General features: G+C 38.2%; 1 protein-coding gene across 2 annotated transcripts in view; it reads left to right on the top strand.

Moving 5' to 3' along the window:
* The first annotated feature begins 1,395 nt into the window (after window positions 1-1,395).
* Window positions 1,396-26,040, top strand: part of Pros1 (protein S) — a 46,644-nt gene continuing 21,999 nt past the window's right edge. For both annotated transcript variants that reach the window (XM_042676776.1, XM_042676775.1), the window contains exons 1-4: window positions 1,396-1,786; window positions 20,314-20,471; window positions 23,900-23,924; window positions 24,706-24,792. In XM_042676776.1, the coding sequence (XP_042532710.1) occupies window positions 1,711-1,786; window positions 20,314-20,471; window positions 23,900-23,924; window positions 24,706-24,792 (346 nt within the window). In that variant the 5' untranslated portion in view covers window positions 1,396-1,710. The remainder of the gene's footprint in view (window positions 1,787-20,313; window positions 20,472-23,899; window positions 23,925-24,705; window positions 24,793-26,040) is intronic.

Here is a 26,040-nt window from a genome sequence, read left to right as displayed (position 1 = left end):
ACACCTGAGAAAACCAACCTAAGGAAGAAAAAGGCTGTTTGGACTCATTATTTTAGTTTCTGGGCATTTAGCCTGCATGCTGTGGGCTTGCAATGTAAAAGTACGCCATGGCAATGCAATTGTCTATTGGAAGAAGGGGATGGAATGCAGGAATAAAGCTGTTCACTCTTAGCATTGTGAAGCCAAGAGTGATAAAAGATGGAGCAAGGATCTCAATATTCCCTTCAAATGCCTGCCCCAGTGACCTACCACAGTCCCTGCTTCCAAAGTTTCCACAATCAGCAACACAGACTGGCAACTAGCTTTTAACACATAAGTCTTGAAGGACACTCCAGATCCAAACTACAACATTTATTCCTAGCAAAGAATGTATTGTACCCAGAAGAGATACTTCTAGAGACAGTTGTCATTGTGGGAGACTCTTCTTGATCACACGTTTTTGCCCTCCCTGAATTTCCCTCCTTTCCTTCAGAAGTTGCAAACTCCCTTTCCTTTCTAATCTGGCCAGCTCAGTATGATAATGTGCTCAGAGATCTAGCCACCTCTTCACATCTCATATTTTTGTAAAACTCCTCTGCCTAGGTATATGAATAGACTTTTTTTTCCTTGATAGTCTATCTGCATTGTTAGGCTAGAAAGAGAACAAGAAAAAATGGACTACATGCCGAATGCAAGAGAATTTCCCAGCCGATTTACTCATCAGAAAGCAGTGTACTCTAATATGAATCACCTTCCATCCAGCTGGATAATTACAGTCATAAAAAGCTAGAGCTGGAAATCCATCACATATGGTCTCCCTATTGAATTTCACTCACACACATAGAAAATCAATTTGCATTCAATTTGGACAGAGAATGCATAATAGTAAATACGCAATCAATACTACTCTTGAACACAGACTAATCAGTTGTTCTGTTATTTATTGACATCCCTCACTGCAAAACTATTTGCAGATGATAAGACCAAAGCTTTGAAAAGCTAAACAATTTGCAACTAGTAAGAGGCAGCTGCATGAAGATGATATAATCTGAAATATTCTCTTTGTGCCAAAACATAATTTTTGTTGTTGTTAATAGTGTACACAATAAGCACATGTACAAAAAGTGCAGACCAAAACCATCCTCCTTTATTCCAATCTTTCTCATCTCTGCCCTGCTCGTAAGTCATCATTGTCATCAAGGTTTAGGTTGTTATCCTCATGGCCCACACAGTCCATCGGGATTTCTTTTTCTAAGCCCGGAGCTCCGATCCTCACAGGCCTTTAAAGGTCTGCTCACACTCGGTCCTGCACCCCGGCTCCCAGGAGGCTTCCACCGTGTCCCCTCCCCCTTTGGAAACTTCTTGTTCCGAAGACAGCCAGGAAAACGCAGGGCCTAGGGGAACCAGTAAGGGGGAACCTTTCTGGGAAAGTATTTACTCCGCCTGTGCGGGCACCCCTCCGCTTTCTCTCTCTGAGCCCTTCCCCCAGCTCCAAAAAAGCTTCCTGGAAATGTCCTCGTTATCACTTCCCCTCGCCGGCTGGGGGCTGGGAGCTGGGAGCCGGGAGCTGGGAGCGGGCGGTCCCCTCCCCGGGCTGCTGGCCAGAGCTCAGGCTGCCCCGGGGCGTCGCTGGGGCGCAGTGCTGGGAGCGCCGAGCCCGGGCTGGCTGCAACGCCGCGGAGAGCACAGGTCTGGATCACCGCCCCCGCCGGCTCCTCTGCCCCCTGTGAAATGAGGGTCCTGGGTGGGCACTGCGGGGTGCTGCTGGCGTGCCTGGCCCTCATGCTTCCAGTCTCAGAGGCAAACTGTGAGTAATCGAAGGCACTCTGTCGACCTTCTCCCCTCTCCTCCTGAATCACCAAACCAACGACGTGCTCTAGTTGGCAGGATTTTCCATTTTCTTCTCTAGGCTGAACCTCCTAGAAAGTTCCCCTTCTATCCCCACAGCCACTGACCCACTGGAAGCAGCTGTGGGTCGAACAAGGCTGTGTAATGGTGGTAGGTCTGTTTTGAAAGTCCTGCGTTGTCTGCAGGACTGATGCAAGATCAGGGGTGACAGAAAGTATCAATGAAAGAGCTTGGCCATCTACCTTCGCACCCCACTCCTCCTCCCCGACCCAGAAGCAACCGAGATTCCCAGTTAGAAGATAAAGTATGAGCTCATTCCGGAATGTAAGTAGGGAAGCAAAGTCAGTCCCCCAACCTGCTGCCCCTGCCCCCTGCAACCAACATTCCTTTTGCAATTTCTGGACTTTGAGCTTGGTTTGCTTGTCCCGCATTGACAAATGAGCTGTTTCAGGATAACGTAGGTTTGCCGAGCAGTTAAGCAGATATCGTTTTCTAACCTCGGAATACAAATAGCTTAAATGTTATTTTGTAGTGAGGATCATTGTGTACCGAGGATTTTTCCCCCCCTGTAAAGTGGTGGCACGAATTCTTTGCACCTTATCTTTGCTTTTCCTGTCCTTTATGTTCCCACACCCAGATCAAGGCAATATACTGAGTTTCATCAGAAAAAAAAATGTATAAGGAGGATCAAAGCTTTGGGTACAAAAACTTAAATATGTACATGGGTTGAGAATGCTTTCATGTGTTGTATTCTCGAGAATTGGCACCAGGCAATAACTGAATTACAAACACTTGGGCTGTTTAAAACTCTAAACTTTTCAAAGACGACTTTTTTTCAGTTTACTAAAATTTTAAGTTTTTATTAATTACTGACCGGGATGAATGTGCTGTTTTCAAATTCTAATTTCAACGATAAAAAATTACTGGTTGAACTGACATTAAAGAGCTACAGTTACAAGTCTTCAACAATCAACCACTTACTACTAAGCCTATGCGCAACCACATGTCCTAACTTGCTATCTAGTTCATTAGGATCATGGATTATTTTCTGATAACTAGTATTTTTGGAGAAGTGAAAGAAGAAGCAGTTGCCATGCTCATAGTCAAAAGAATTTACTAGGCCTTTCTTTGTGAAGAGATTATTACAGTTTGACTGACTCTAAACAGAAGTAAAAATTACGTGGGACTGGGTATTGTATGTATACCTTATGTGTACATACATGTCTAGTATGTGAAGAATTGCATATGTTACATAAGACTGCTAGTGTGGGTGAATTCTGCAGGTATACCACGTAGAGAATACATGGCTCTATAACGGTCATTTATATTTTTGGTTGCTTAATTAAATTGAAAATCATCTCTAGTTTGCAAAAGAAGACATTTAGACACAGCTGAGATGCTTGGATGTGCAGATAATTTTGTTTTAGTTGTTTGGTTTGTTTTTGGGTTTTAGATTAGTGCTGGGGTTTGAACAGACTTGGCGTAGTATTCTACCACTGAGCTATATCCTCTAGCTCCCAAACTCTGTAAGATTTTAAATTTGAGATATAATTAGAGTATGCAAACTTTATTTATAGTACCTTGTGTTTATCCATAGAGAGGTAGTTGCTATTTCAAGAAAAAAATACCAATTATAGACTTATTTTTTGAAAGATGTTAGGAAACACATGTTTCATCTGCATTATAACAATAAGGCAGAATTGTTCAGATATATTAACTGGCATTCCAGACTTGCATATGATATGTAATATATGATATACTTATTTGTGTTAGAGAGAAGATTTGTGTGCATGTGTGTGTATGTTTTGTGTATTCGTTCTACTTATTTAATCATTCTCAAAGGGCTTTTGGTGAAAAGGGAAATGGGAGAGAGGATATCTACTTTAGTTTGGCTAATTTGGACTTATCTAGACTTCCCTTTTGGGTGAATGCAGTCTACCCTGCAAAATTATTGATCCATATTTTGTTGTTGTTCCCTTTTTCATCGTGTGTGTGTGTGTGTGTGTGTGTGTGTGTGTGTGTGTATGTGTGTGTGTGTGTGAAATCGCCTGGAGCTTGAACTCAGGTTCTGAGTGCTGTCCCTGAGCTTTCTGCTCAAGGGTAGTTCTCTACCACTTGAGCTACAGTTCCATTTTCAGCTTTTTGGTAGTTAATCAGAGTTAAAAATCTCATGGACTGTTTCTTCCTGGGCTGGCTTTGAACCATGATCCTCAAATCTCAGCCTCCTGATGCAGCTAGGATTACAGGCATGAACCACCGACACCTAGTTTCTTTTACATCTTCTAACTATCTTTTATTATTTATGTACCTGTACCTTCTTAAGTTTCCTTTACTTCAAAGCTCAAAATACTACACTGATATGGTCTTTTAAAGTTAAATCGCAGTTGAGATTTGTGCTGTAAGAGTTGCAGGCATAGCTGGGAGCCAATGGTTCATACCTGTAATTCTAGCTACTTGGGAAGTTGAGATCTGAGGATCATGGTCCAAAGGCAGACCCAGCAGGATAGTCCATGAGACTTATCTCCAGTTAACCATCAGAAAACAGGAAGTAGCACTGCGGCTCAAGTGGTAGAGCTCTATCCTTGAGCTGAAGAGTTGAGGGACAGTACCCAGGCCTAGAGTTCAAGCCCCACAACCGGAAAAAAAAAAAGAGTTGCAGGGAGTTTCTGATAATAAAAATAAATAAATAAACCCTGTACCTTATTCACTTACTGCTAATTCTGCGGTAAGGTACACAGTAATGCTCTTCATGATAGCTATTTTCTCTTCATGGAGTTTAATATCCTCTTTGTTGCTTCAGTGATCTATTTAAATATTGCACTGTCAAAATATTATGAGTAGCCTAATCAGTATTCTGTATCTATGATTAATAATGACAACTTCTTGCCACGTAGAGGAAAGAAGGAATGAGTCAGCTTTCTCGCACTTTGAAAGAATACTTGAGAAAATCAACTCAAAAGGGGAAGATTATTTTGTCTCATAGTTTCAGGCCCTTCTATCCAGGGTTGCTTGTTCTCATTGTTCCAAGGCAGATGATGAGAGAGGAGCTCAAGGTGACAGCCCTGGCACCCCAGAAGCAAAAGGACAAAAACTTCCTGTTATAACAAAGCACTCCTCCCAAACCAGTGAAGCAATGAATGTGCTAAGGGGTAAATCCAATTCTGGAGTGAGAGCCCTCATAATTAAAACACCTCCCCAAAGCTCTATACTTGAATGATGTCATCTTAGGGACCAAGTTCGCAGCATAGCTTTCATATTAAATGTGAACTATTATTCTCTACCCCTGAGCTCCAGAAACTCATGTCCATAGTACAATACAAAATGCTTCCAGTCCTCCTCTAAGAATTCCTGCAGTGGTACCAGTTCCAGTCCAAAGGCTCCTCTGAGGAAGTAAATTGTTACCTCAAGTTTCTGTAAAAATCAAAAGAATGAGTTATACCCTTCCAATCTGTAATATCACATGGCTATTCCTATTCTGAAAGGAAGGAAAAAGGACTGGGGATGTAGCTTAGGGATAGAGCACTTCCTTTGCATGGCCAAGGACTGGCTGTGTTCAGTTCATTTCATGGTAAAGAAAAACAAAAGTTTCCAAAAGGGAAGTATAAGAAAAAAAGCAAGGAGAAATCTAAAAGAAAAACTAACCCAGGGCAAACTTTAAATCCTGTAGTTCTATATCAGGCATCTAGGGCTCATGATGCCATGATGGACACTCTGCTCATATGGTCACTCTCTGAGGCCAGCTTGCTTACTGCCTGCAGATTCCCTCCTTCCATGTTTCTGATAGCTCTCAGGTCTTTGGGGACCCACTGTATTATTTTCATAGCTTCACATACCACTGCAAAAGGGGCCATTTGCAAGGAATCTGAACATGCTACATATAGCAGGCTTTAAAATCTTGGTAGAGGGGCTGGGGAGGTGGTTCAATGATAAAGTGCTTGCCTTGCATGCATGAGGTTCTGGGTTCAATTCTTCAGCACCACATAAACAGAAAAAACCAGAAGTAGCGCTGTGGCTCAAGTGGTAGAGTGCTACCCTTTAGCTGAAGAGCTCAGGGGCAGCGCCCAGGCCCAGAGTTCAAGCCCCATGTATGACAAAAATACAAAAACAAACAAACATGCCTGTAAAGTTAGTACACATGGATGATACTAATTTTGTTTTAAGCAGGATGTCAGCTGCAGTGGAGTCTGAATGTTTTGATGACTGAATTGGAGGAAATTAATCTTGTGAAAGTGACTTCCTGTGTGGTCTATGGGAGGAAGACACACAGGGATTCTGTCTTAAATCAAAGACTTACACTTGTACACCTTTGAGCCCAAGGGGATTTGAGTCTCAATGATTCCCAGGTGCCTTCAGGGAATTGGGAACTTGCAGCCTGATCTTTGCTGTTGGATATTGTGATTAGGAGGGTCAGTTATGCATACTTATTTGTATTATATTATTAGATGAATGTCTTCAGATGATATATATGGAAAGAAGGGCATATGCGTATTTTTTTTTCTTTTGGTTGGTTGTGGGGCTTGAACTCAGGGCCTGGGTTCTGTCTCTGTATACGTTATTAGTCAATAATTACAATATATGGAGTGTTACTATATCTACTCTCTCTCCAATCATTATTCCTATTGTCCAGGTACAGATTATTTAGATTCTCTTTATTTGTGTTAATGTCTTTACTAGCCACACCTACCTTTGCCTTCAATTTTATAAATATTTTGTTTTCTGGAAAGATTGATTCCTCTTTGCTTTTGCTCTTAATTCTTACCATACCACTGTGAAATTTCTTTCAATAGGTTAATTAGTCTGTACTTTTAAAATCTACTTCCCACAAAGTCTTGGGACATGTACAAAATATAGATTCATTCTTTGCCAAATATACAATGAATGGCCCCTTATTAATTCCAAACACAGTCCTCACTTCTAGCTGAAATCTCATGAGCAGAGTCTTTTACTATCTGCATTTCTCTGAGCATTCTTACCTGAGCTTTGTCTAGAATCTCCCTTGCTTACAATGTCCTAGAACTTTTCTAGCCTGTTTCTCCAAACAATTCCAAAAATCTCTGAGCTACATAAAAAATAGCCACAGAAAGGGCCCCATTCCTAATACCAGTTTTCTTGTTTTAGTAAGTTACCTACTACTGTGACAGAATACCTCCAAATATTAACTAAAGAAGAATGCTTTATTTTGGTTTATGCTTTGAAAGGTTTCAGTAAAAATTTTGAACCTGCACTGAAACAGTAGCACATCATGGTGAAAATGTGTCATACTGCAAAGTTGCTTAATCATGAAGGTCAAGAAACAATACAAGTGATCTTACCTCTATAACAAATCTTTCCTCCAATCTATGAACCTATGAGTCCATCATTGGTGAAGAGGCTAGAACCCTCATAATTTGATTACTTACTCCACTCTCATGTCATCATTCTTTTGTTTCTATAACTTTATGTCCAATTGTATCTTCTTAATAAGCCTACTGCTCATAATGGATTAGTGTCTACTTAATGGCCTTCTCCAATTTGGTCAGATGGCAAGTCCCTATGTATTTTTTTATGGGTTGGGAGTTTGAACTCACAGAGCCTGGATGCTGTCCTTGAGCTCTTTTGCTCTACCACTTTGAGCCACAGTGCCACTTCCAGTTTTTTGGTGGTTAATTGGAGATAGAAGTCTTACAGACTTTCCTGCCAGGCTGGCTTTGAACCATAATTCTTAAATCTCAGCCTCCTGAGTAGCTAGGATTACAGGCATGAGCTACCAGTGCCTGGCTAAGTCCATACTTTTTTTTTTTGTCAGTCATGGGGCTTGAACTCTGGGCCTGGGTGCTATCCTTCAGCTCTTCAGCTCAAGGCTAGCACTCTACCACTTGAGCTACAGCACTACTTCCAATTTTCTGGAAGGTTTATTGGAGGTAAGAGTCTCAAGGACTTTTCCTGCCCTGGCTGACTTTGAACCATGATCCTCAGATCTCAGCGTCCTGAGTAGCTAGGATTATGGGCGTGAGCCACCAGGGCCAGCGCTAAGTCCATACTTTAAACAAGGACAATCTCAGGAACTAAAGGGGTAGGAGTTGATTACCTTTTGAGGGGGATAAAGCTAAACCTATAACAGTTACAAAGCATCGATTTATGACATCTATTCTTCCCTTTCTGCCTAGATCTATGTGTTTTGACTTATAGATGAAAAAACACTATATATTAATATTGATGATATAGATAATACACCAAATTTTAAATCACAGTTTTGATAATATTCCATCCAAAAGGAGAGTAATTCAGCCCTCAATAATTGTTCAATTCATCATTCTGTGAGGTTAACTCTTAGTTTTAGAGTCTGAAATAAACCAACAGAAACTATGAAAATTATCCTATTGATATTTCTTTAGTTGTAGTACTAATTTCTTTGATACTGGGTGGATTATTATAAAGTACTGAATAAGTCTATCAATGATAATACTGAAACACACACAAGAAATGTCTGTAGATATTAATGCAAGTTGTTTCCTCTGTGATAGAAGAGTCCTGACTAATCAAACATCTACCATGTATTTGGTTAAAATTGCCATATTTCTATTCCAACCACTCAAAAACACAAGTCATACTGACTACTTGGGAGTTTTATTTTGGTGGTGTAAGCCTGATGAGTTTTAGTGAGGGAAAGTCTGTGTTGTGATTTTGGGTGTAGCCATTATTCTTACAATATTCTGAGGTTGTATCTCTAAAAGAGAGGGGTTGGCAGTGCTGTGTTTGAACTCATTCTTGTTTGGTTTTCTTGTCCAGCAGGTACTGAACCAGTGTAGCCATGGCTCTACCCCTGATTTTCTGTTGATTGTTTTGGATATGGAGTCTAGCAGAGTTTTCTGCCTGGGATAGCTTTGAATTAAGTTCCTCCAGATCTCAGCCTCCTGAGTAGCTAGGATTGTAAGCATAATCATTTATCTATGGCTGTATTTTATGTGGACATTATATGATTAAAAAATAAATTCTAACTTTGCTAAACCACTGAGATTTGGAAATATGGATTAACTTGGAGATGTGGGGATTAGTGTGCTATCATATTAGAATCTATTTTATTCTAGTAAATGATGACAAAATTAAAACTAATGCCTATAACATGTTCTTTGGTAATGTTTAAAATTGGGGGGGATCAAACAAAAGCAAAATCATAGGTAATAATGTAAAGTTCGAGAATTTTGTGTAAATCTCTTACATCTTATACTTATACCATTTGGTCCACATGGTTTACAATAGAACAATCAATAAGATACATTTAATTGACTTTTCCTGGAAGTAGAAATATACTTCTACTTAGAGTTGAAAGAACACTAACTGAAATATATAGAGAAGTTTGTCAGTATGGTCTATTACAAACACTATTCATCTATGATTAGAATAAATAGTTCTTTCTCTATGGAAAGCATAAACACTTATATCTATTAACCTTTGCTAATAGATAATCTATTACCTATTAACCTTTGGTAATGAGTATATTTACCTTGTGCAGAGTGGAATGGTTTAACTATGTGAATAAAATATATGGTGCAATGATAATTAGCTATGCCTACCAAGTATTTTTTGGGAAGTTAGTATTATTACAACATATTTTTGCAGGACTGTCAGTAAGGGAGGTTAGGTTTCCATTGATGCAATAAAATACCTGAAGCAATTAACTTATAAGGAACAAACATTTATTTTGGCTAATTGTTTGGGAAGTTCTAGCCCAAGATCAAATCTGTGTTGTGCTTCTGGCATGGGCAGTATATCACATAAAAAGTGTATAAAAACAAATCACTCACCCTACAAGCCAGGAAGCAGATGAGAGATGATAGATCAGGATGCCATAATTTTTCCTGCGGGCATGCTCTCAATGAACTATGCCAGTAATTCCTTGAAGGCCTTACTTCTTTAAGGTCTACAGCATCTCCAATAGCAACATCCGGGAGACCAAGGCTTTAATATGAGGGTTTTTGCACAAACTGCCTATATTCAAACCATATGTGGTTACTATTGCAATGTGATGTGGTAGATGGGGCCTTTGGCTAACATTTGGAGTGGGGAAAGTTCCTGTTGGAAGGCTGTTGACCAGTGTACCATCAAGTAGACTAAATCGTGGTCAACTATTACCCAGGACAATGGTGGAACAGAAGAGTTGGCAAAATACTCAGATATTGTCCATGGACAGTATTATGGACCCTTATTAGTTGAGAAGGGGAAAAATGTAGGAAAGCTTCTTCTATAACTTCATTGAGCTGAAAATTACATGTGCCCTTCCCTTGAAGTCTATCGTGCTTGTTAAATAATTTGGTGTGGTGAAGCCAGATGAACATGTCACAACTTAGTTTGTTGACTATATAGCCTGATGCCCGTTCCCTTGGAGGCGCTAACAAAAGAATTGATGGGGGAAGGCTGCTGGAATCTTAGGACATTAATTCAAAATAGGAAGATGTAAACAAGGCCAAAAAAATCAATGTTCCAAATATTGATATTAGGGTGCCCAGCAGAAGGAGAAACCATTTAAGGCTCTTCCAGAACTATTCTAGAGATGACAACTCTTTCAGAAGCCTGTTTTTTGGTTTATTTGTTTCTTTTTTTCAGGTGAGGTGCTTGGTCTAGTTGACTTTTTTGTCATCTTGGAATATGTCATATTTGTTAACATAGAAGCAGCTATCAGGACAACTATTACATTATCTGCTGTGAGCATGTCCAGGGCTCCGAGGTTTTGAAGGACAACTTCTGCCGAGGAATTGATTTGGTCTTGTAAAGGAAACAGAGCCTTGGCTGTTCCCTGGAGCTTACTTCCTTTGAGCAATTAGAATGCATCTGCGATGCTGAAACAGTTTCTACCACTCCCAAACAAATTCACCTCTAATTCCCAAGGCAATACTAAGTAGAGTGAGACCAACTAGGCATTTCAATCTTGATATTGGGATACAAAAAAAATGGGCAAGTCACAAAAAAGGAAGCAGAGATGTCTCTCACAATCAGGAAAAGAGGAAACAAGTGTGTCAACAAATAGATTCTTAATCATTGAAGGAGAAGTGTTAATTACTATTTTTTCCCCATGGAAGAAAGGGATTTCTTGGCCATGGGAAATGAGGAAGAAAATTTAATAGTAATTTTAACTCAGAGAGCAATGATATCCCAGTTGCCAGAGCAATTGATGAAGAGTAGTTGCTGACCCCAAAGTCATTCCCACTGGAGGACATAGTGTTGATTATGCAGGAGATGTGGCAATGGACCATCATTTCTAGTTCATAGACAAGGGTAAGTTGAAGCATAGCCTATTGCCAGTTACCTATCCCAGAAACCAGATACAACATAAGTGTCATAACGGACCTTGTTTAAGAGTATGAAAGACCTTACGTCGTGATAGGGGAATCATTCAACATTAAGGAATATTGTATATTGATGATGAATTGGACACCATTAAGTCCTTCCTTCAGTTTTGTTTGATTTCAGGCACAGAAAGGAAAGGGTGATTTGCTACCTTGTCTAATTACAGAAGAGATGGACCTGCGGATCCGTTAGTATAAGGATTTAGGGTTTTAGCTTAGGGAACTTTAGTCTAAATTTCTCATGATAATGCATTAAGCCCCTTTGATACAATTCCTTGCTAAAGATTGGGACCAGATTCAAGCTCAAATCCAAGTTCAGAGTCACTGTGGAGAGAGATTAGAGCACAACTCCACGCCAATGCTAGAATAGCCACCTATGTTGTGTCTGAATGAGACCCACAGAGATCCAACAAGGGCATTAAATGGTGCTCTGTTTAGGAAAGAATAGCATGCTCTACTAGATGGAGCAAAAGATGTTTAAAAACAAAGGCATATATGAATAAACCAAAGGACAGGAGGCCCATTCATGGTTTATGAAGTCTGGTTGCTAAGAATGGAATACGAAACACAATTTAATCCCTTGGGGTGTAAGCATAGATGGACAAAGCTGTAGATAAGAAGCAAAATTATACTGGAGTTTAAGAAAAATATAATACAGCCTTTTTACATTTCATTTATCTGTGGTGAAAGTTAAGGACTATGTTTCAAAGAACAGCTTGAAGTCTCTGGCTGACTCTTAGATCCAGGAAGTTGTATGTTTGTCCTCTCCAGGATTTGGCACTGGCAAGTATAGTTTGACCCAAGGTAAATAAACCCAGCTGAGTAGGTAACAGTTGCTGGGGTGTTCAAAGTTACCGAATGTGCCCTCTCTCACATAGGTCGTAGTTCCAAGTATTTGACCCTGTGTAACTTTGACAAAGATCACATCTCTAAGCTCAACTAGAGATTTGTTGGTGTAAGGATTTGGTGGTGGTTACCTGATTGTTGAATTGCTGGTTGTACCTGTCCTGATGAAATGGTATGTGAAACTCAGGTCTATGTCAAGCTTTCCTAGAATAGTTTAAGGTATCTGCAGAATTTTTAAAACTTTTTTTAAAAAATATTTCCACATTATATAGACCTTAAGGTTGAGTATATCAGAGTAAACCATTATCCTGAGCAGTTGGACCACTGACCTTAGGTGTAAAGGTAGGCAATTTGTCTCTCTTTAGGATTTATTTTGGAGCCAAAATCTAGGTACCATTTCTTTGAGGAATCATTTAGCCTTTCCCAGAGTTTTTGCAGTAAAGATCAGGAAGGCTTTGACCTTTCCCGGAGGGTGCCAATAGAAAAAATATATTCATATCTGTGGTAAGTTGGGTCCCAAGTAAAATCCAATTGTCAGTCTTCTCTAGGAAAGATTCCTCTTCTCAATACAGGTTGTAATAGGGAAAAATTTTAGAAGACTGTCCTATAGTATTAGTGTCAAATAAAGATACAAGTCGACTGTTTGATGGATCTTTGATACACTGTCCAGAGATGAATCTTCCAGTTAATTTTAAGAAGGCAGCTGAGCCCCCATGACAGACACCATTCATGCCCTCCATAATACTCCCTTGCAGCTACTGAGGAAGTAAGAGGGGCTTGTCCCTCTCTAGACACTCAGTGGGATTCATAAGTGAACCTTGTTTTCAAGCCCGATCATATTCCTGATCATTAAAGGCAAATCCAGACTAGAGAGGAAAAGTGCCATTTACTTGTTCCTAGATTTAGGAATGAGCCGCTATTGTGTCAGGTCTGTTGGATGTCAAGTTTCCCTCTATTATCTGAGTTTCCTCTTGGATATCATGGATATTAGATAACTGATGCTTCTTTAGGATCTTGGATGTCCTGAAGTAAATCCAAAATTTTGGGGCCACAAGGGCATTTAACAGTGATGAAGCCATATTATGGTTAGTGTAAGCATAAACCTTTCTATGTCTTTCCAATTTTGAGAGCCTGAGTAATGCCTTTGGGTCAGAAGTTCCTGATAAAAGTCCCAATCCTGGCCGGTTGCCGGTGGCTCACGCCTGTAATCCTAGCTACGTAGGAGGCTGAGATCTGAGGATCACAGTTCATAGCTAGCTCGGGCAGCAAAATCCGTGAGACTCTTATCTCCAATAAACTGCTAGGAAACCAGAAGTGGCATTGTGGCTCAAGCTGTAGAGCACTTGCCTTGATCTGAAGAGTACAGGGACAGTGCCCATGTCCAGATTTCAAGCTCCACAACCAATAATAATAATAATAATGAAGATCCCAATCCTATAGTTTGATCAGCATCAACCACTGTTATCCTGCAATTTTCCTTGACCTTTTATGATGCTACTCCTATCAGATTAAATCTGGGTTTTGCAAAGGTTTGTCCTTTAGGTCTGGTTTGCTGCAGTGCACATTTTTTTTTTTTTACACAGTTTTACACAGGAGTGAGTTGGTACAACTTCATTTGGTAGAGAGCAGTAGAGTGGCTAGATTTAGCTTCTGATATACCTGGAGTGTCCAACTGTAGTGTCTGATAGTTTACATGGAATCATTCACTAATAACCCTTGGCTATAAAGAGGTTAAGTTTCTAACGTTTGTTCCAAAGTTAACCTTTAAGGCAATGGCACAATAATCTTTAAGCATCTAGGGAATTTTGTACCACTAATTCTAGTTGTTATCAAAAGTAAGCCATGGAACAAGGGATTTCACTCCTACACAATTTTGGGGTAAATATATACAATCCAATTCCTTATTGTTTATCATCATCATCATCTTCATTTGCAACCAATAAGCAGACACAATTTTTGGCCTGGCAGTTGGGGCAGGGACAGAGTTCAAAAGTCCCTTTAATTTAAAAATATTGTATTGGGTCTCATAGTAGGAGAACTTGTTTCCCCTTATCTCTGCAACTTGCTAAGGAAGCTTGGGTATAACTCTGAAGTTTGGAATTATCAAGCCCAGAAACATTTTTAATTATATCTTTGTTGGGAATGTTGAAAATTTTAAGATCTCTTTCCTTGAACTTGATTTTGCCTAAAGTCTTTATGTAACCCACATAGCAGACTTGCTGTCTAATGATTTCATCTTCCATGGTTACCAAACAGTTTATAATTGAAATAATATTACCTGGGAGGTCTGCTTTCTGTTTTTGTTTTTGTTTTCCTGCTTTGTGTGGGGTGGTGGGGCGAGGAAGTAACAAGCAATGATGTCATTAGCTCTTGAAAACTCCCACTATTTAGTTTAGGTCCATAAATTCCATTGCCAAGTCATTACCAAAGATGTGGGGACTGTTTCAAAATCTTTGGGGAAAAGATGGTCCAAGTTAGTTGCAGGGTGACTTTAGAATCAGCTCCATCCTTTAGAAGCAAATGAAGATTGTAGATTCAGAGGTAAAGCTTATAAAACATAGCATTCTCTAAATATGGAACGTAAACAAGTTGGAATTAGTTGACATTTGGGTAAGGATTTTATAGGATAAGGCAGGACAGGATAGAGGATGACAGATTCATTTACAACACAAAGATCTTGTACACACTGTGCCTCTTAATTGTGTGTGAATGTGTGTGTGTATGTGTATGTGTGTGTGTGTGTGTATGTGTGTCAGTGCTCCTGCTTGAAATTATGGCCTAGGTAGTGTCCTTGAGCTTTTTTTCCCCCTTAAGGCTAGTGCTGTATCACTTAAGTCACAGCTCCACTTCCAGCTTTTTTTGGTGGTTAATTGGAGATAAGAGTTTCATAGACTGGGCTGGCTTTGAATTGGGATCTTAATTCAAAGCAGCTGGATCACAGGCATGAGCTTTGTAAGTCTTAATTTTATAAGGATTAGGACATTAGAACATAAGACATTTCAGACCATAATATTAATTTAGACTTCCACTTTTAAACTAGAGTTCTCCATTCTTCAGTATGTACTGAGGCTAAGCAACATTATACAAATGTATCCAAATCTTTCTTTCAAAAGTTTCTATTGATAGTTGTATCCAATCATTGAGAATTCATCCCATGCCAGTGTCTCTGTAAGAGACAAAGCAAAGGGCAGGAAGCCATTAGAGTGGACTGACACTTTCTTGTTGGAATAAACCTGAAATCAAATAAAGGAGAGTCTGGAACCCTGATTCCACATCATTCTTGCTAGTTCTTGTTATTGTGGGGGAACAATGCCTGATGATCCTGCCAGATCTACCAATCCAGAGTCCATATTCTGATCCAGTGGTTGCTTCTCTAGGGTGCCAAATCCTCCTTTGATGATGTCCATTATCACTTTGGAGTGAATTCCCCTGGATTTACCATCTATCTTTATCCACAATATCCTAAAGTCTCAGAATATCCCTTGGAAATGGATCTCTGCCAGATGAATTTGGCCTTTGAGAACCTTACAACTGGTCTTTGGTAGCCTTGGATCCCTTGGAATTTACAGTAAGGTCCGTGTCAAACTAACTAGGGTGGTGCCACAATTTTTTTTGTTGGTCTTGGGGTTTGAACTCTGGACCTGTGTGCTGTCCCTCAGCTCTTCAGCTCAAGGCTAGTGCTCTACCACTCGAGCCATAGTGCCATTTCCAGTTTTCTGTGGTTTATTAGAGATAGGAGTCTCACAAACTTTTCTGCCCAGGCTGGCTTTGAACCACAATCCTCAGATATCAGCTTCCTGAGTAACTAGGATTATAGGTGTGATCCACCAGCACCCAATGACAAGCCCATAAGAGGAAATCATTGTCCCTTGTATCTTTTAACAGGAAATAAAATGAGAAAAAATTTCAAATGTCTAGTTCAAATCAGGAATTGCCCTGCAGAGAAATTTATGATTGCTGCACAGCAAAAATAATCACACAGCTCCCTCCTTACCACCATGGAAACAGTAGCAAAGTAAGTATGAGATGAATTGGCAGATACAAAGTCAAGGCAGATTGAGGTCTAGAAAAGGCCTAGAGGAAGTCAAGAAACAAACAAGTTCAAAATTTAACAGTAAACCTAACATGGAAGCTTCAGAAGACTGGCATGGATGGATTTGCATTGTTGCATGGAGATTGAATTGAGGAAGTTGGAAAGGCCTAACCTTAATATCCCAGCGACATGACCCCTTATTGTATTATGGAAATCTAATTGCAAAAAACATAAAATAATGTGACAGTTTATTCTTGATATAGAGGGAGAGAGAGGGGAGAGTAGAAAGAGGAGAGGGGAGAGAGGACAAAGTGTCAGCACAAGGCTGGTAAAGCAGGACAGCTGGGACTGGTTTCTAAGAAAGGCAGTCACCTCTCCAGATTGGATAACTCCACAAGCATGTCCTGCTGTGGTCGTCTGAGGTGTAAACAGTGGTCTTGCTAAAGAGAAATTTCAAGGTGAGTGCGCAAAAGTGTCTTAAGTATTGTTTATGGGAAGAAATGGAAAGGTGAGATTATTGAAGGAAAGCAGGAAGAAGACAGCCCAACCAAACAACCAAATCTCTGACCTCTGGGTATTTGGCACTATTATGGGCAAGGTTTAATGATTGTCCCACAGAATTATGAAGATTTTTGAAAAATGGGAAGACATTTCCAAGAACTAAGGAACAAGGAATGGTTAACCTAACAAGGTGTCTTCAGAACCTAGGATGGTGACTTGAGGAGACATGTATGTATGAAACAGTAATTATAATAAATGCATTGGATGAGGCTTCTGCCTAATGTTTGCTTCCTGTTTGGGGGACTATTGGCCAAGTAGATGTCAGTCATTGCAACAGAGTAATGATGATGCAGGATGCCACACAAAATATATTCAAACATGACGCAACACTAACTCTTCAATTTCTTTTGCTTGATTGTTCCTTTTATGTCTACCCTATCTCAGCTTTATCTCCAAAATCTGAAGTTAATTTGCATAGCTGGATAGGGTAACTTAATCCTTGCTACTTGGGAGGCAGAGATCAGGACAAGACCAGCTGGAGAAAATGTTCATGCTACTCCATCTTCACCAATGGCTATGTGTGGTGATGTACACCTGCCAGTCAGTTATGTGGAGAAGCACTAATAGGAGGATTGATTTGTAGGACAGCAGGGGCTTAAAGCAAGACCCTATCTCAAAAACTAACAAATATAGAAAGGGCTGGTTAAGTAGCTCAACAAGTAGAGTACATGCCTATAACGTGGGGAGACAGAAAGGACAATGATACATTTCTCAAAGAAGCCCCACTGGGGGATTGGGAGAAATGACTTCTGAATATTCACAATTTAATCACAATTCTACAAAACACTATATCATAATTCAGCTGTGTTCTGTACTAAGGATGCCCATTGAATTTATTTTCTCACAGTTCTGTAGGATGTAAAGTACAAGATGAAGTGCTTCAGGAGAGCGCTCTCTTTCTGCTGTACTGATGACTCTCTTCTCACTGCGTTCTCACTTGGCTTTCCTTGGTATAGCATCTGAAGAGAGAAAGAACCCTCATCAGAATCACAGGACATCTATTATTAAACAAACAAACAAACAAAAAAACAACTACACTGATCCTTCTTTATAATCAAATGTAGCATCAATTACTTCTTGAAAGGACTAATCTCCAACTGTAGAAGCCAAATTGTCTTTTCAATGGCGAATTATGAGATGCTGGTAAAAAAAGTGTTCAATTATAGACATTTACTCAATGATATAACAATATTCTAAAACTCTCACTTCTACATGACCATTTTAAGACAAACTAAGGAATATGCTAAGATGCAAAGGGGCTCTTGGTTTTGGCAGCGTTAGGCATTGAACACAGGACCTTACACTCATTAAGTGCAGGCCCTACCACTGAGCAACACCGAATGTGGCTTAGTGGTAGAGTGCTTGACTAGCATGGGTTCAATTCCTCAGTACCACATAAACAGAAAAGGGCAGAAGTGGCACTGTGGCTCAAGTGGTAGAGCACTAGCCTCGAACACAGAGACGCTCAGGGACAGAGCCCAGGCCCTGAGTTCAAGACCCAAGACTGACAAAAAAAAAGATTCACAGTTCCTTTAAGCCATTAAACATATTTCAGACTTGCTTATTTAAGATATCTGAGAGGAATATGGCAGAATGAGGCCAATTTTTCACTCTTACCTTTAATTTCTCAGAACAATTTGCCCATTGCTTTTGGAGACATGAATACTGACACAAGCCAGTGAACTAATAATACTGATGCCATCCAAATAAAATAGACCAAATAGAACAGAACCAATACATTTCCTGTGTATTACCTTTTTCGTACATGACATCAAAATCACATGGTGTTTTTGGTGTCCAAGTGGGTAGGAGAAAAAGAAGACAAGGAAAACAACTGTGTAACCATCTTACAACAGTAATGAAAGAGACTTTCTATTGAAACCTCATAGAATATAATCAGTTTGCAACTTCCCAATCAAGAGAAGAAAAGAGGATTAGAGACGATTTCTTTTTCATACCTTGCCAAATTCTGAGTGCCTTCACATGAACTATCTTCATTTATCACTCACCAGAAGAAACAAACTAAGTAAAAGAAATTGCCAATGTAATTTTTCTGCCTGTTCTGTCTTTTGAGTGGAAATATTTGTCATTCTGGAGTGAATATCTAATATGTCTTGCTCTTTGTATCCATGGCTAAATCAAAGGTTTAATCATGTGGAGAAAATTGGCAGGATGAAAGTTATAATTAAATTTTGGAGTAAGTAACTGTTTGTTTTGGCTAAACAGTTTAGGCATTGTGCCTTTGCTCATTCATTCATTTAACCCAAAATGGGGGGTCACTTACTGGTCATAGTTTTAATGTCACCAAGTAGCTGTTCTACTTCTGAATAAATACAAGACCACACTTCTCTCAGCCAAATGTTTTAAAAGCCACCTTGACATTCCTACTTCTTTTCCTTTCTTTTTCTTCTCACACATAAATCCTTACCTAGATCTATCTTATCATCTTTGACTTGTGTTTGTGTGTGAGTGCATGTGTCTGTGTGCATGTGGAAAAGAAACAGCTACTCAATAGCATATTCTTAGTATGAAACAAAATATAAAATTTAGAGTAATGAAAGTGCGATAGTTTTCATTTACTAAAAATCAAACTCAAAAAATTGAAGCCCAATGTCTTATTCTGAAGGCTAATACCATGTTTTCTGAAAATTAGTACATATTATTTAAGATGATGAATGCATAAATGCCTATCTTACACTCTGTTATTTGTAATTTTTGCAACATTCTTCTTCTTAAATGCTCTCCATATCTGCCAAACAGAAATTTTGTGTAGTGCTGGGAGATAGTGCCTTATGCTATAATCCCAGCTACTCAGGTGACAGATCTGAAGATCATGGTTAAAAGTCAGCCTGTAAAGGAAATTCTGTGAAATTCTTTTCTCCAATTAGCCACCAAAATGCAGGAAATAGAGCTGTGGTTCATGTGGTAGAATTCTAATCTTAAGCACAAAATCTCAGAAACAGTGCCCAATGCCTTTGGATGAGCCCAATAAGTAAGTAAGTAAAATAAAATAAAATGGTGTGGTAGAAATATCCATAGAAAAAAATGGAAATATTTTGTAGCTCATTAATTTGTGATTTTTTTTTATCAGTCTTGGGCTTGAACTCTGGGCCTGGCTGCTATCCCTCAGTTCTTCAGCTCAAGGCGAGCACTCTACCACTTGAGCCACAGCACCACTTCTGGTTTTCTGGTGGTTTATTGGAGATAAGAGTCTCATGGACTTTCCTGCCCTGGCTGGCTTTGAACTCCAATCCTCAGATCTCAGCCTCCTATTACAGGCATGAGCCACGGGCACCCGGCTAATATATGATTATTATAAAGAAAATATTTTCTACCTAGACATAGGTTTTTCCACCACACCAGTTTTAAATATCATATATCCATATGCAGAAAACTATTTTAACTTCTATTATTTTATATATATATATATATATATAAATGTATTTTAGCTAAGTGCTAGTGGCTTATGCTTGTAATTCTAGCTACTCAGGATGCTGAGATATGAGGATCTTGGTTTGAAGCCATTCCAGAGACTCTTTACTCCAATTAGCTACAAGAAAACCAGAAATGGTGCTATGGCTCAAAATGGTAGAGCCCTAACCTTGCGCAAAAGAGCTCAGGGACAGTGCCGGGGTAAGAGTTCAAGCCCCATGGCCAACAACAAAAGTTTTTTGAGGGAAAGGGAAATGTTTATTCATACAACCTTATTTTTTCCCCCTTCAGTTTTGTCAAAGCAGCGTGCATCACAAGTCCTGGTTAGGAAACGCCGTGCAAATTCTTTACTTGAAGAAACCAAAGAGGGTAATCTTGAAAGAGAATGCATCGAGGAACTGTGCAATAAAGAAGAAGCCAGAGAGGTATTTGAGAATAACCCAGAAACGGTAAGAATTCACGGAAAACTATTAAGTCCTCATACGTCCACATGAATACAGCCTGAATACTTCCAGTTGAGTTTTTGTGCTCTATCCTGAAGATACTGCTTTTGTATATCACAATCCTCATGTACACCAGTTCTATTTTTGGGGAAAATATTGTGGAAGGAAAGTAGACTTCATTAGGAAGTCTACTGCCAATAATAATGTGTCATGACCTAACTATAATTCACTTATACTTCATTATTAGTATGTACTAATGACTTAATGGCTTTCAAATATTTTTTTCTAACAAAATATGATAATATTCAGTACAGAAGATAAAATGTCCCAAGTATACTGTATGTGTATGTGTTGTTATCACCATGGTTCCTTAAATCTCTGTATTCTCTTTTCCCTTTTCTGTCTTTCCTTCTTTTTCTGTCTTCCTTTTCCTCTTTCTTTCTTTCTTTCCTTCTTTGTTTCTTTCTTTCTTTCTTTCTTTCTTTCTTTCTTTCTTTCTTTCTTTCTTTCTTTCTTTCTTTCTTCCTTCCTTCCTTCCTTCCTTCCTTCCTTCCTTCCTTCCTTCCTTTCTTTCTTTCTTTCTTTCTTTCTTTCTTTCTTTCTTTCTTTCTTTCTTTCTTTCTTTCTTTCTTTCTTTCTTTCTTTCTTTCCTTCCTTCCTTCCCATCCTTCCTCTCTTCCTTCTTTTTTCCCTCCCTTCCTTCCTCACTTCCTCATGCTCTTCTTTCCTTTCCTATTTTTCATTTTCTTCATGTCATGAGTATTGTGATTACAAGTATGTAATGCTAGCCATTTATGTTTATTTATTTATCCAACAGTACAAGAGTCTGAGTTATGGACTTGGTGCCTGCTAAGCTGGTGCTTTGCCAGGCTCAGTCATATCTCTGGCTCTTCTTTTGGCTAGCTATTTTTGGACACAAAGTCTAGTGAGCTTTTCTTCCTGGGATGGACCTGAACCCCAGTCCTTCATATCTCAACTTGCTGAATAGCTAGAATTATGGACATGAGCTGCCTGCACATGGCTGCCCCAATTTATCTTTAAATGGGCTCTAAAATATTTAATCTAAAGCATGTATTAGAATGTAGTATTGAGTGTACTTTGATAAACCTTGAGAGGTTTCCTGAACAAACTTTATTGTCACTAGTCATCTTCACTTAGGAAAAAAGGGTAGTACATGCAGACAAAAAATTTGTATGTTCTGCAGAATTAAGAAGATTGAAGGACAGGCTGGAAGGGGAAGGATGGGTAAGAATTTTGAAAAGGTTGGCATCGATCAAGATATATTGTACTCCTAAACTGCTTTGCTAAATGGCAACTGCTTTGTACAACTACTTTAATAATAAAAAATAAAGTAAGCATGACTGAAAAAAATTTTGCTAGTCTATAAGATATATAATCATAAATACCTTTAAATGTCATGCAAAACATAGGATCTTATCATTGATCCTGTTATTTTTAGGAGAGGATATGATTTGGTATTTTCAGTGGGTAGCAGCATATAAACAGTACCTCCAAGAAGTAGTGTGAGGGTGACTCTGAGAGTTCAGATCTGATAACCTATAGGGTCACTTCAGAAAGTTTTCCTGAGATAAACTATATAACTTAGAGTTAGAAATGAAGAAAATATAGACAAAGTATGTCCCATACTTCTGCCATAGCTCTCAGTACCATGCGGACAGATGAGCAGAAGTCATTAGTCTGTAGGTAGAGTTTGTCCAAGAGTATAGCAACTTGTGTCTCTGAGTCTTCTCTCTTTTACCTCTACATATTCTAATGAGCTCAAAGTGATTGTCACTAAGTACTCAAAAATTAATTTTTAATCTCTCTAGTATAAGATAAAAATGTTTCTCCCTCTGCTTTGTTACTTTTACAGATAAGGAGCTGACAGATGAAAATTATTTAGTTTCACACAGTAGTGTAGACTATTCTTACAATTAGGTAGCATATATGTTACATGTTTTACATTTATGTAACAACCAGGAATATGAGTGCCCTGTATATATTATAAATTTCCATAGTATGAAAGAAGTAAAATAGTATATATTCACAGATATTTTTATTATAGGATTTTAATATATAGAAATATAGATAGATATTTTAAATAGAGAATATATATTCTTTATATATAAAAATTAATATAATTAAAAATTTAAATATATACCAAAGTGAAAGATAATATAATAAACTCCAATAAACACACTTCAATATGACATCTTTTTTGTTCTGTTTTAATTATATTTTTTATTATCTTCAAGTAATTGTACAAAGGGGTTACCATTCAGCAAATCAGTTCATTAATACTTAAAGGCATTTTGATAGTTTTCCTCCTTTCATCATTCTCTTCCATCCCTCCCAGCCCAACTCCTCCATTTAATTATCCTAGTTATCAGTGTTTTCAACAATATGTTATTTTTATTTTGCCAACCTCTTCATCTTAATTTTTGTTTTGTTTTTATGGAATGTTTTAAGGTATGTTTGAATGCCTAAATGTCATATTATTATTATAGCTCCTATAAATACTTGAATACACATCTCTAACTGTAGATATATTCTTATATCTCACTTATTTAGTAGCAAAGGAAAGTGAGGTAGGAATTCAAGTGAGAAGAAAAACATGGTGGAGAAGGAAAATACATTAATACACATCCTCATTGTCACTGATTGTTACATTGACACAAGAAAAAGAGATAGCAGAGACATCAAGAGGAATATAGAAAAATAAAGAAAAAATAATTTATTATTTATCATTTTCTAGTTTATCTCAAACACTCTTGTCTATATCCTTATTACCCTTTGTCTTATTCCTTCCATTCACCTTACTACTTACCTCCTCTCTATCTTTAATCTGTTCCTTTCACCAACATATCATGACTCTGAACTCTGCTGCTTATGGTTCTTGATTTTCTTCTGGAGAAAAAAAAACCCACTATTGTCTGAATTATTCAGTATGACATTTCTGTCCTTACAAAAAAGTGCATATATGTTGCATAGGAGTGGGGATTTTGTTGTGGAAAAAGGTATGTTCTATATTTAGTAAACTGGATTACTGAGTAAGTTTTTGTGCAGAAATACTGGTTTTGCAGGAGTTGTTGTGGTGCTAACAATGCCACATATTACATATTATGACTAGAGCAAGTATGATTCTGTTGAACAATGGGAAAATTGCTGTCAATTCTGTTATTTTTTGTCTTTTTTTAAATGCATTTTGTAGAGAAAATTCTTGATTCAGAAACTGTTTATATATAACCAACTATAGTAATATATTACATGAGTATCACATACTAAAAGTATTTATAAGTATATAAGTCATCATGATATAAAATGTGTCAAATGGGTATCTAGTTACTGTGATAAACTGACGGCATATATCATTCTATTGTAACTCTATGATAAAATTCAGGTTTGCTAATATATATTTTTTATTTACTCTCTAGGATTATTTTTATCCAAAATACTTAGGTAAGTTTTAAGGATCTGAATCAGGTGATCTTTTGAGTTTAACTGAATTGATACATCCTATCCAATAAAACTTTACTGATCATGGGCATGAAATCTTTGCAGTTTTCATTTAAAGAAATGGACACATTTGGAATGGTTCTTAATCACATAGCATTTTCCCTTTATTTTTTGTCATTCTCATGTATCTCCTATAAAATGTCTTTGTGTTGATGCCCAGCTATCTCTAGGTACCCAAAATATCCTCTATAAATATGAATTTTCATGAGTTATTTCTCAGTGAAAAGGAACATCTCTAAAGTCTCCAGATATGATGATGTAAGCAGTTATCATCTAAATATCTGTAGAATCATTAACAGTTTTTCTGTGATACCATTTCATACATCTCTCAGTATTCCATAAATTTTTTATTTTGTGTATAATATTCAGAGTTTATCAACCTACTTTAGGTAGGATATTCTTTCTCAATGGAAATGGTTATTATTTTGTACATGAACCCATACAAAATAAAGAATATACTGTGCCTTGCTTGTTTTATTTAAATGTATAACTTTAAAGATAACATACTTAAATTTAACAGACCTACTTCTGCTTAATCTAAATACTCTATTAAATTGACAAAAAGCAAAAGTAAATAGGAACATTGAGGGTTAGCATTTGGAATACTGATACTTATGATCCTATAGGAAAGTAAGTCTTTGACATTTAGAATAATTCCTGCTATGATTTCAGAACAAGTAAATGTGGCTACTTTAAAAAAAATTGCATTTGTTTTTATTTACAGGTTGTCTTGGCGCTTTTCGAGCTGGAATATTTGTTGGTGGACGTCAGTCAACAAACTCTTATCCTGAACTCAGGAGCTGTGTCAATGGTAAGCAGCCCCATCATAGATCCAAAACTAAAAATAGACAAAAGTATAGCAAAGCAAAACATAAACCTTGCAAGTACAATACATCTATGTCAATGTAAAATAGTGTTTAAAAATCAATAAATGAACTGTTGAAGGGTTGTATGCCCAGTTAGGAAGTATTTTCAAACTTCATATGAATAAATATCTTTTAGTTGTAAGTGCAATTGTTTAAAACAAAACTTCACCTAACATTTAAGCTGGATTGTGATCCTTAAATCACTGATTTAAATTTTTTTTTCTTTATAACAGCTCTATTTTGGCTACTGTTGCATAATGAAGTAGTACAACCAAAGTTGATCAAACAGATCAAATAGAGCCAGGCTTCTTCCTACAAGTCTAGTTTTGTCTTTGCCTTTGGAATGTAGTTTCACTATGAGGACAGTGATCAACATTCAGCATATGAAAAATGTCTTTCCATTGTCTACTTAAACAAAGATATTTTGATGAGAAGTCTGCTGTCAATCTTGCTTTTCTCTCTTAAACTATGCATCTTCCTCTGCTTTTAAGATATATTTTCCCAGTTGTGATTGCTTACGTCTATAATTCCAGCAACTTGGAGGTAAAGATTGTATGGGATACAGTTAAAGGCCAGCCTGGGCAGAAAGTGAGACCTCATCTCAAACACACTGAACATGATGCTGAATAACTGTAATCATAGCAATGTGGGAAATATACATAAAGATGATCATGAATCATGGTTTGAAGCAAGCCCAGGCAAGAAAGTCTATTAGACATTTTTTTTTTTTTTTTGGTCGGTCGTGGGGCTTGAACTCTGGGCCTGGGCGCTGTCCCTGCGCTCTTCAGCTCAAGGAGAGTGCTCTACCGCTTGAGCCACAGCACCACTGCCAGTTTTCTAGTGGTTTATTGGAGATAAAAGTCAGCGGTAGAGTGCATGCCTTGCAAGCATGAGGCACATAAACAGAAAAAGCCGGAAGTGGTGCTGTGGCTCCAGTGGTAGAGCGCTAGCCTTGAGCTGAAGAGCTGAGGGACAGCGCCCAGACCCAGAGTTCAGGCCCCATGACCGGCAAAAAAAAAAAAAAGAACCGTGATCCTCATATCTCAGCCTTCCGAGTAGCTAGGATTATAGGCGTGAGCCACCGGCGCCTGGCTTATGAGACATTTTTTTTTCCAGCTATATGGCTTGAACTCAGACACAGAATCTGGGCACTGTCCCTGAGCTTTTGTGCTTAACTCTAGTTCTCTACCACT

The sequence above is a fragment of the Dipodomys spectabilis genome, unplaced genomic scaffold (genome assembly GCF_019054845.1).
Source record: "Dipodomys spectabilis isolate Male_0828 unplaced genomic scaffold, ASM1905484v1 ptg000032l, whole genome shotgun sequence".
Lineage (NCBI taxonomy): Eukaryota > Metazoa > Chordata > Mammalia > Rodentia > Heteromyidae > Dipodomys > Dipodomys spectabilis.
Note: the sequence above shows the minus strand (reverse complement) of the source record. Positions and strands in the feature narration are given on the sequence as shown.